The following is a 12,462-nucleotide window of genomic DNA, read 5'->3' as shown; positions in this document are numbered from 1 at the left end:
TGCCACCTTTCCAACAAGTCAGTTCGTCAAATTTCTGCCCTGATAGAGCTGCCACGGTCAACTGTAAGTGTTGTTATTGTGAAGTGGAAATGTCTAGGAGCAACAACGGCTCAGCCACGAAGTGGTAGGCCACACAAGCTCACAGAACAGGACCGCCGAGTGCTGTAGCGCATGGCGCGTAGAAATCGTCTGTCCTCGGTTGCAACACTCACTACCGAGTTCCAAACTGCCTCTGGAAGTAACGTCAGCACAAGAACTGTTCATCGGGAGCTTCATGAAATTGGTTTCCATGGCCGAGCAGCCGAACACAAGCCTAAGATCACCATACGCAATGCCAAGCGTCGGCTAGAGTGGTGTAAAGCTTGCCGCTATTGGACTCTAGAGCAGTGGAAACGCGTTCTCTGGAGTGATGAATCACGCTCTGACCGTCCGACGGACGAATCTGGGTTTGGCGGATGCCAGGAGAACTCTACCTGCCCGAATGCATAGTGCCAACTGTAAAGTCTGGTGGAGGACGAATATTGGTCTGGGACTGTTTTTCATGGTTCAGGCTAGGCCCCTTAGTTTCAGTGAAGGGAAATCTTTACGCTACAGCATACAATGACATTCCAGATGATTCTGTGCTTCCAACTTTGAGGCAACAGTTTGGGGAAGGCCGTTTCCTGTTTCAGCATGACAATGTCCCTGTGCACAAAGCGAGGTCCATACAAAAATGGTTTGTCAAGAGCGGTGTGGAAGAACTTGACTGGCCTGCACAGAGCCCTGACCTCAACTCCATCGAACACCTTTGGGATGAATTGGAACGCCGACTGCGAGCCAGGCCTAATCGCCCTACATCAGTGTCCAACCTCACTAATGCTCTTGCGACTGAATGGAAGCAAGTCCCCGCAGCAATGTTCCAATATTTAGTTGAAAGCCTTCCCAGAAGAGTGGAGGCTGTTATTGCAGCAAAAGGGGGTCCAACTCCATATTAATGCCCATGATTTTGGAATGAGATGTTCGACGAGCAGGTGTCCTTGTACTTTTGGTCATGTAGTGTATATACCGTATGCAGTGATGGAGGGAAGGAATTTCAAAAAGAGGAAGGAAAACAGTTGAATATTGCATACATCAGTCTCGCCCCTGGACCTGAACTGCCATTATTGTAGTTAAGTGATGTCTGGAATGACTTTAGAACCTGCAAAGAGGAGTTGGACTGGCTAAATGGGAGCCCAGGGCTGCTAACTAAGCAAGCCATTTTAATGTGAAAAATGTGTGACTGCAATCATGTTTTCCCGGTCTGAAACCTGCTGAGTTCTCTTTTCAGGCCATTAAGTTGAGGCAGCAGGTTCTAGAGTCATTCCAGACATCACTTAACTACAATAATGGCAGTTCAGGTCCAGGGGCGAGACTGACGTATGCAACATTCAACTGTTTTACAGCCTCAAAAAAGAACAAAAAGAAATCCTACCAAAGCTAGATATTGTGCTTATGTCATGAGCACAGCTTCTTGTGGGTAAGTTGGTGTGCTTTTCTTTAGGTAGATTGTTTATTCAGCGATATGATGTTCCCATGCTGGGCAACTAACAATATAGAATAAAGGATGGTATTCCGACTTGAGATCTGCAGAGTTAACACACATTTCCACAGAAGTCACCCATTGACATCAATTAATGACTTACATGAACGTCTGAGTTGTGCACACTTACCTAAACTCTGAATTGGCCTGAAAGAGAACATGAAGTGAGGTTATCCTTGTCAGTATTTGTTGTCACACAGCTGTCAAGTTGCAGCAGAGCTCAGCGAACCCTTGTGTATATGGGAAGATGCTTAACAGTATATGTGTGGGTGCCGACAACTGCAGCCTCTTGCTTTACACTCTATCGTACATATCAAAATATGTATTTTGATACCAAACATATCAATTGTGTGTATATTATAAATGTGTATACTTTCTGTTTTTGTCCCTCTAAGTGATTATTTCTTATAAGCATGATTTATGATACATATTGTTCTTCCACTGAGTTATTTTCAGACAAGCCTACATAAGACAGATCCTACAAGCCTGAGTGCATAACACTGAATTTGAGAAATAATCACTTCAACAGTGACTCTGTATGTCACGTTCGTTGAGTAAAGGATCGGACCAAGGTGCAGCGTGGTATGCGTACATAGTCGTTTATTATATTAAACACTGACAAAATAACAAAATCCAACAGACTGTGAAGTTCAAAAAGGCTAAACATCAAACAAGCCAAACTGAAACAAGATCCCACAACATAGGTGGGCAAAATGGCTACCTAAGTATGATCCCCAATCAGAGACAACAATCAACAGCTGCCTCTGATTGGGAACCACACCCGGCCAACATAGAAATAGATAACAGATCTACACATAGATATTCACACCCTGACCAAACCAACTAGAGATATCTATGTCAGGGCGTGACAGTACCCCCACCCCCCAAAGGTGCGGACTCCGGCCGCAAAACTGACTCATTAGGGGAGGGCATTTAGCCTCGGTGGGCATTTAGCCTCGGTGGCGGCTCTGGCTCCGGGTGCGACGTCAACCTTACTGTCCTCTCCTTTTCTGGCTCTCCGTTGCACACCTGGTCCGGTCTGGACCCCAGCGCGATGCTTCCACTCTCAGTCCTCCCGCGATGCACCAAGTCCTGTCTGGACCCTGGTGTGGGAGAGTAGACGACCGGACCCGGACTCGGCACCGGTGGAGCGGACTGCTTCTGGCACTGGAGTGGAGCCGCTGACCGGAGCTGAACTAGACCCCGGTGGAGCGGACTGCTCTGGCTCTGGACTAGAGCAGCTGACCGGGGCTGGACTAGGCACCAGTGGAGTGGACTGCTCTGGCATGGGACTGGAGCAGCTAACCGGAGCTGGACTTGGCACCGGTGGAGTGGACTGCTCTGGCATGGGACTGGAGCAGCTAACCGGAGCTGGACTTGGCACCGGTGGAGTGGACTGCTCTGGCATGGGACTGGAGCAGCTAACCGGAGCTGGACTCGGCACCGGTGGAGCGGACTGCTCTGGCATTGGACTGGAGCAGCTAACCGGAGCTGATCTGGGCACCGGTGGAGCGGACTGCTCTGGCACTGGAGTGGAGCAGCTGACCGGAGCTGAACTAGACCCCGGTGGAGCGGACTGCTCTGGCTCTGGACTAGAGCAGCTGACCGGGGCTGGACTAGGCACCGGTGGAGTGGACTGCTCTGGCATGGGACTGGAGCAGCTAACCGGAGCTGGACTTGGCACCGGTGGAGTGGACTGCTCTGGCATGGGATTGGAGCAGCTAACCGGAGCTGGACTGGGCACCGGTGGAGCGGACTGCTCTGGCATTGGACTGGAGCAGCTAACCGGAGCTGATCTGGGCACCGGTGGAGCGGACTGCTCTGGCACTGGAGTGGAGCAGCTGACCGGAGCTGGACTAGGCACCGGTGGAGCGGACTGCTCTGACCCTGGACTGGACCGTACCGGGCTGGGGACACGCACCACTGGTTTGGTGCGAGGAGCAGGTACGGGCCGTACAGGACTGGAGACACGCACCACTGGTTTGGTGCGGGGAGCAGGTACGGGGCGTACCGGGCTGGCGACACGCACCACTGGTTTGGTGCGAGGAGCAGGAACGGGCCGTACCGGACTGGAGACACGCACCACTGGTTTGGTGCGAGGAGCAGGAACGGGCTGTACCGGACTGGAGACACGCACCACTGGTTTGGTGCGAGGAGCAGGAACGGGCCGTACCGGACTGGAGACACGCACCACTGGTTTGGTGTGAGGAGCAGGAACAACCCGTCCTGGCTGAACGCTCATTTTAGCCCAGCAAGAGCGGGGCGCAGGCACCAAGCGCACCGGGCTGTGAATGCGCACTGGAGATACAGTGCGTATCACAGCATAACAGGGTGCCTGTATGGTCCCACGCTCCTTAACACGAGTGCAGGGAGTTGGTTTTACACTGAAACCTGGCTCCGCCAGCCTCTGCTCTAAGGACTGCGTTCTCCTTTTCTCTAGGGTTAATTCCTCTCTCCTTAAGTGGGCCTCCTGCAGCGCCTCCCTCTGAAGGGAGCTATCCTGCTCTCTCTTAGCTAACAGCCCCTGTACGGTAGTTATCTCCTCTCTCAGAGTGCTGAGCTGCATGTCTTGGAGGGCCTCTATAATAGCGGCCTCCTCTTCCTCCACAGTCAGCCCTTTCAGGGCTTCCTTTTGCTCCATGTGCCCCCCGCCAACATTTTCTTGGGGCTGCCTCTCGTGCTTCCTTCACGGTCGGCACCGTCGGCATCGCCGTTGATCCTCTCCTGCCTGGGCTCCTTCGCCCAGGGTCCTTTACCGGCTAATATCTCCTCCCATGTCCAAAATGTCTTCCCCACCTGTGTCCAGGATGTCTGCTCCTCCTGTTCACGCTGCTTGGTCCGTTGGTGGTGGGATCTTCTGTCACGTTCTTTGAGTAAAGGATCGGACCAAGGTGCAGCGTGGTATGCGTACATAGTTGTTTATTATATTAAACACCGACAAAATAACAAAATCCAACAGACCGTGAAGTTCAAAAGGCTAAACAGCCAACAAGCCAAACTGAAACAAGATCCCACAACATAGGTAGGCAAAATGGCTACCTAAGTATGATCCCCAATCAGAGACAACGATCGACAGCTGCCTCTGATTGGGAACCACACCCGGCCAACATAGAGATAGATAACATAGATCTACACATAGATATTCACACCCTGACCAAACCAACTAGAGATCTCTATGTCAGGACGTGACACTGTAACTCCTAGAGTAATTCCTCAGCCACAGCCAACATAAAATAGAGCCATGTTGATGTCTGGGAGCAACAGTGCCTAGCGACCACACTCCATGCCTCAGATTAAGATGCCAAAACTTGTCAAAGGGTTATTAGGTTTAGTAAATTGGCTCCTTGCGGATCGTACTGTGATACCACTTCAGAGGCTAATATAAGTAATGCGGAACCACAGAATGTCTAACTTAGTAAGCAATAAAGCGAGACTAAGGGACTTGCTTCATTGTGTCTGAAATGATCACATTGAAATGTCCCAGCCAAAACTGCTCATGCATCTCCGGGAGCTGGTGTGATTGAATGTGAGCTTCCTTTCAATTTGGAGGCAAAAAACTATTTGAGAAGTGAAAAAGTCAAGATAGTTTTGCGAGTGTCAAGTTTTAACAATGTCACAAGGAAACAAGTAATCTAACCTGAAGGGATGCACTAACAATGTTCCTGTATTAAATTAAGTTGATACTGCCCATAGCTCTACCGAAAAGCACCCTTTTTTTGTTTTAGAAGTAAGCTGTTGAATATCAGTTTCCTGTCGATTTCAACTTCATTTCCCAAAAATGAATGAATTAAACCATGTTGGAGTATCACTAAACATAATTTTAATGAAAAACGCATCTGTATTCAATAGTCCTAAGTGATGGTTGTATTCTGTTGTTGCCATGGCTCACCGCCACTGCCTAGTAAGCACTTCTAGGCAAACCAGTGTGGAAAAGCTTTTTAATGGAACATTGGATGGCAAAAACGGAATTCATGATACAAAATTGGATGTGCCATTTTTAAACATTTACATTTTAGTCATTTAGCAGACGCTCTTATCCAGAGCGACTTACAGGAGCATTTAGGGTTAAGTGCCTTGCTTAAGGGCACATCGACAGATTTTTCACCTAGTCGGCCCGGGGATTAGAACCAGCAACCTTTCGGTTACTGGCACAACGCTCTTACCCACTAAGCTACCTGCCACCCTAAACTTTAGCCCCCCTGAATGTCTCTGCACGGCCTGCATCTCTTAATCACAAGGGACAGATGGAAAACCAACACTTATATATCTTTGTGACAACATGTCTTAGGGGCTGACATTCCAGCTTTTATCACGTGTCGTCAAAAGAGAGGGACTAGTATTGGATGTGATTGGGGCAGTTAAAACTGGTTTGGATGTGCCATACTGGGTTGGAACATTACATTTTATTTTCAAATGGTGCCAATGGGTATTAATGCAGGTCTGGACACATTAAAACATTATTTGCCAGTGGGCTTTTAAACAAGCTTTATGGAGACTATTAAAAAGAGCTATAGCTGCTAAATACTGTTGTATAAAGATAGCAGAGAGCCTGAGATGTTATAAAAAGAGGATATGCACTGGCTCTGGCCTAGAACAACATGAGCAGCCCACATACGGCCAGTTTCAATAAACTTGTGTTTATATCGGCAAACAGATCACAGGAACATTGGTGATTCTTCCTTAACAGCCTATTGAGGCCTGGTTGGATGGACTAATGCACTTTGGACAGTTTAATGTGCAAGGCAGCAAAAGAGCTGGGTTTCGGGCAATTAGGAGAAATTAGGATGGTGCCCAACTCCAAAAACAACAGTAAAAACCACACAAAGAGGCAGCCTAATGTTGTATTATCCGATATCGCTGAATAAGCCTGACTGGAGTATTTACATAACCTTCATTTTCTAACACTCAGACAATTTAACTCATGAGAAGCCAACATGGCACAGTTCTAAACTCCAGACATCTGTGAGGGAGTGAAACAGCATCACAGAGTTGACTTGATTACATTGGACAATTCAGTTAGGTTGAAATCGCAAGAAATTAAGTCAATGGTATCCTGAATCTCTGGTACACTGTAAAACCAAGTGTTTATGATCTGAACACATAACTAAACACTTTTCTGTAACACTTTTTAAATGCATCAAGGAATTTAGAATTTCAATGAAAACGTGTCATAGTGTTTAGATCGTAAACACCAGAACATGTTTATTCGCTGTAAAACTTTTTAAACACATTAACACATTTATTCTACACAAGGTGTTTAGGTTTTAAACACTAAACACTGGGGGTGTTGTTTTAACACTGTAGGGTGTAAAATACGTATTTTCATATTTCCTAGAGTGTCTTTCGAGTGAATGAGAGCGATACCCACCAATGACTGTGTTTGTTAGTGTCAGAGACTTGGTTGTTGCCTTCAATAACTTCTATTCCTGAAGCCTTCACCAAGTGACTGCCTAAGTGAATGTGTTTCAATTAAAAGTAAACCCTTTATGACCACATATTATACATTACATAAGGAATTTAGTTATGGCCTAGTTATCCTCGACATTGTGGTCTGAAAATCCTGGCTCATGGGCCACATCAGACCTGCATGTCACAATACGTTGGTTTGTGAAGTGAGGGAGGATATCCAAGAATTTGAATATTTTATCACCTTCAACCTGTACTCAGAATAACTACTATGGTGAAGAACTTAACAAACAAGACTACCTAACAGGTTGGAATAGTTTAGAAAAATGTCAGTTATTTATCTTTGTATTGATCAATTAATTTATCAAAGTGCATGAGGAAACATATATATTAAAACAAACTATTCTAAAAATCTACCTGCAAAAAAGTATACTGGGAAATATGATGAGGCCCCTCCCACGTCTTTTTCACTCTGAGAGAGTTAACAGAAATACATGTAACACCACGCAATTGAAAATATTTATTGAATGAAATGTACTGTTCAGTTGTGCTGAAATGTAGGTAAGGTGACAGACATTCCTAACACTGAACTGAATAAAAGGCATGGAAGGTCACATACATTTCTAATGATGATGGGAATGTAACCACTAGTGTTTAAAATCTGAACACTCAGGAGATATAGATGTTCTCCTGGTTGGAAATGACTGGAAAAAGCTGACTATCATGTTTAATCTTGTATTCTGAACGCCTGAGTTTAAGATGAGAACACTAGTATAGAACAAGAAGGCCCGCACACCTTTAAAGCTCCCAATTCACCACTTTATTACATTTACATTTACATTTACGTCATTTAGCAGACACTCTTATCCAGAGCGACTTACAAATTGGTGCATTGGATAAGAGTGGGGGGGGGGGGGTAGAAGGATTACTTTATACTTTATCCTATCCCAGGTATTCCTTAAAGAGGTGGGATTTCAAGTGTCTCCGGAAGGTGGTGAGTGACTCCGCTGTCCTGCCGTCGTGAGGGAGCTTGTTCCACCATTGGGGTGCCAGAGCAGCGAACAGTTTTGACTGGGCTGAGCGGGAACTGTGCTTCCGCAGAGGTAGGGGGGCCAGCAGGCCAGAGGTGGATGAACGCAATGCCCTCGTTTGGGTGTAGGGACTGATCAGAGCCTGAAGGATCGAAACGCCTGACAACGTTTCGATCCGAAACTGATCTTCATCAGGTCAAACAAACTGAGTGCTCACATCCCAAAATGTACAAATTTCACCTCACATGACCATTGCGGACATGACGCATGGTGGGTGCAAAAAACATTTGTGTATCTCTAATAATGTAATAATTTAATAACAATGAGATGGGTACATGTAGTAGTTCCAGAAAAGAATATATATTTACACAATGACCAAGTGGGTAACCTGGAAGGCAAGACAAATCAAAGTAAAGTGACATATTCATGTAAGAAATGGTCTGATATCAAACTCTTGGTTCAGACCTCTAGGAGACATGGTACACAAACGGTGAATCCAATACAATTCTCTTCTCAATAATAGATCATCAGTATCTCCCACCCTCCTAGGAGTCTTAACATGTTCGATGCCAATGTATCTCAAAGAGCTGATGTTGTGACGAGCCTCCATGAAATGCGCAGCCACAGGGTTTCTCTGGTGAAGGGTCCTGATATTACTCCTGTGTTCTGCTATCCTTGTTTTCAGAGCTCGTTTCGTTTTTCCTACATAGCATAGACCACAAATACACTTGATCAGGTATATCAATTTTTTTGTGGAACATGTAATGATGCCCTTAATCTTAATGGCCTTGCCCGTAATAGGGTGATTGAACATTGTACATTTGTTTGTGAAGTTACACTGAGTACATCCTCCACATCCATAGTTACCGTCCGGAACATTGTCTAGAAAGGTACTGCGTGGCACTGGTGGAAGATCAGACCTCACCACCATTTGACTGATGTTGGCGGCGCGTCTGAAAACTACCCGCGGGGTCCTTTAAACGTATTTTCTAGTTGTGGATCAGTGCTCAAGATGTACCAGTGTTTTTTAATGATGTGGTCGAACTGTTTACCAAGTGGGGAGTACTGAAGGAAGCATTGAACGCGTTGGTCAGGAGAGTGGGGAGGTTTGGGCGTGAGGCTGTCATCCTGGGTCATATTTTTATAACGTTCCCTGTTTTATAATGTTCCCTATTTTTATAACGATGTGTACTACAAATCCTGCGTATGCGACTGTATTGGCTAATGGGGAGGCTCTGTTTTAGGGGTGGCTGCTTTTCCTTCACTCTGCGGTCCAACTCATCCCAAACCGTCTCAACTGGGTTGAGGTCGGATGATTGTGGAGGCCAGGTCATCTGATGCAGCACTCCATCACTCTCCTTCGTGGTCAAATAGCCCTTACACAGTCTAGAGGTGTGTTGGGTCATTGTCCTGTTGAAAAACAAATGATAGTCCCACTAAGCACAAACCAGATGGGATGGCGTATCGCTGCAGAATGCTGTGGTAGCCATGCTGGTTAAGTGTGCCTTGAATTCTAAATAAATCACTGACAGTGTCACCAGCAAAGCACCCCCACACCATCACACCTCCTCCTCCATGCTTCACGGTGGGAACCACACATGCGGAGATCATTCCTTCACCTGCTCTGCGTCTCACAAAGTCACGGCGGTTGGAACCCAAAATCTCAAATTTTAACCAAAGGACAGAATTCCACCGGTCGAATATCCATTGCTCGTGTTTCTTGGCCCAAGCAAGTCTCTTCTTATTATTGGTGTCCTTAAGTAGTGGTTTCTTTGCAGCAATTCGACCATGAAGGCCTGATTCACGCAGTCTCCTCTGAACAGTAGATGTTGAGATGTGTCTGTTACTTGAACTCTGTGAAGCATTTATTTGGGCTGCAATTTCTGAGGCTGGTAACTCTAATGAACGTATCCTCTGCAGCAGAGGTAACTCTGAGTCTTCCTTTCCTGTGGTTGTCCTCATGAGAGCCAGTTTCATCATAGCGCTTGATGGTTTTTGCGACTGCACTTCAAAGTTCTTGAAATGTTCCATATTGACTGACCTTCATGTCTTAAAGTAATGATGGACTGTCGTTTCTCTTTGCTTATTTGAGCTGTTCTTGCCATTATATGGATTTGGTCTTTTACCAAATAAGGCTATCTTGTGTATACCAACCCTACCTTGTCACAACACAACTGATTGGCTCAAATGCATTAAGAAGGAAAGAAATTCCACAAATTAACTTTTAACAAGGCACAACTGTTAATTGAAATGCATTCCATGTGACTACCACATGAAGCTGGTTGAGAGAATGCCAAGAGTGTGCAAAGCTGTCATCAAGGCAAAGGGTGGTTACTTTGAAGCATCTCAAATATAAAATATATTTTGATTTGTTTAACAGTTTTTTGGTTACTACATGATTCCATATCTGTTATTTCATAGTTTTGATGTCTTCACTATTATTCTACAATATAGAAAATAGTAAAAATAAAGAATATAATATAATAATAATAAAGAAAGAAAAACCCTGGAATGAGTAGGTGTGTCCAAACTTTTGACTGGTACTGTATATATATTTTTACAGGTTATTATCTATCACAAATGAGTCAGAGACTTCAGATGGGGATGTTGAAGCAAGATATTAATTGGTGATATGTGGACGTTTTAATAGAAAGGACCCATCATTCATCTAGGTCTGGATGCCACGGTTAGAACAGATGTCTATCGATGTGCAATTGTGATATTCAAATTAAACTGTCAACAAATAATACCAAGCATATATATATATCCCCTCTTTACGCATTGGCCTGGCCAGATTCCAAAAGCGTACACCGCATCGATGATAGCCTATACCTCTTTTACAACCACATTTGAAACATAACCAAACGCTAATAATGAAGCAACTATATAGTACACTTACCAAATAGTGAATTGGCAAAGCCGTACCATACACATCCACTTTTTCCTATGAGCCATCTTCCCTGTGTACTTGCCGCGAAACTGAACGGAGTGCCCACCACACACACCAGCAGATCACTGAAGGAAATGTTGATCAGTAGCAGGTTGATAGGCGAGCGCAGCACCTTGTAGCGGCAGAAGATGACGAGAACCAGAAGGTTGTTGAGGAATCCGAAGGTACCAATAAAGCCCAAACACACAGCGACTATCAGGTTCCCGGTCGGGCTTAGGGTGGTGCGGTATGACGCTTCCAGATTTCTGTCTCCAGCACCCGCACACAGCGCGCTATTGGCCCTTGTGCAGCCGCTGATGCTCACGTTGGGCACAATCATCGCAATCTGTTTTTGCGGCACAAGCGTGTGGTTGGCATTTTTAGGAGAGACGAAAAATGTGGGCTTCTGAGTCACTTTTTGCTTTGATTAATATGTTTTCCAAATGTAGAACTTTGTTTCCCAGTTCAGTTTTTAAAGCCAGCACAAAGTTAGACGAGGCTGTGCTCCACCATGTGGTAGTTAAAATCCACACACACAGGCGGACTAGACTCCCTCATGTGTTGATATTATTGTACCACTTTCACAGCTGACGTGAGCGCCGTGGAACTGGGTACGTTGTCTTCGCATGGGGGTACAAATGACCTGAAAATGCAGTGAGGGTTAAAAGGACAACGCAGATGAAAGCGAGCGAATATAAATGTTACTCACGTCATTTAGCCGACGCTCTTATCCAGAGCGACTTACAGGAGCAATTAAGGTTAAGTGCCTTGCTTAAGGGCACATCGACCGATTTTTCACCTAGTCGGCTCGGGGATTAGAACCAGCGACCTTTCGTTAACTGGCACAACGCTCTTACCCACTAAGCTACCTGCCGCCCCTCCCAAATGCAGCCGACTCTGAACTTCTTTTGATCAAAATCTAACCAAATTTAGGCTAACTGCTGTGATAGTAGCCACCACTGATACTGTTATTCTGTACCTTAGTAACCACCGCGTGCACGCGCCTGTTGGATGCTGCAGGCGCGGTCCATGGTCCTGAAATCTTTTCCAATTGAATTACATCACTGTTCTAAATATCGCCACCAATCATCGGTGCGAAAAGTTTCGTACAAAATAGTTCCCTTTATGAATGTCAGCATCCGGTGAGGGAGGAGTTACTCTTCTGTTTCAGGGGATTAATTTGTTCCTTTTGTTTTACTCGCATTTTCATTCGTAGCACTTAATCCATAACACATAAGTCGGTTATAGGCTACACATGACAGTCTGTGGCTGTTTTGTGCTTGCCATCAGTCTGTCTTCGTTGTTAAGGTCATTTATAATTTCTATGTAAAACAAAGGTAAAGTTGCAAATCCAATATAGCCTATTCATTATCAAGCTGTGTATTGTTGTCGCAGGATGATCTCAGACCGAGATGATATAACATTTCATAACATTTTTGTTAAGATTGGAGCTGCTGTACAGAGCTCTGATATTAACAGAGCCAGTGTGGTTTTGGATACAGATGGGTGAATTGGATCCTATAGGATTCTTGCAACCC

The 12,462-nt window shown here is 45.4% G+C and overlaps 1 protein-coding gene across 1 annotated transcript in view; it reads right to left on the bottom strand.

The window, feature by feature from the left end:
* Positions 1-11,482, bottom strand: part of LOC121534924 (parapinopsin-like) — a 92,732-nt gene extending 81,250 nt beyond the window's left edge. The window contains exon 1 of the mRNA XM_041841548.2: positions 10,895-11,482. Within this exon, the coding sequence (XP_041697482.1) occupies positions 10,895-11,264 (370 nt within the window). The 5' untranslated portion in view covers positions 11,265-11,482. The remainder of the gene's footprint in view (positions 1-10,894) is intronic.
* Between the last annotated feature and the right edge of the window lie 980 nt (positions 11,483-12,462).

The sequence above is a fragment of the Coregonus clupeaformis genome, chromosome 21 (genome assembly GCF_020615455.1).
Source record: "Coregonus clupeaformis isolate EN_2021a chromosome 21, ASM2061545v1, whole genome shotgun sequence".
Classification (NCBI taxonomy): Eukaryota; Metazoa; Chordata; class Actinopteri; order Salmoniformes; family Salmonidae; genus Coregonus; species Coregonus clupeaformis.
This window is presented reverse-complemented; position numbering and strand designations above follow the sequence as displayed.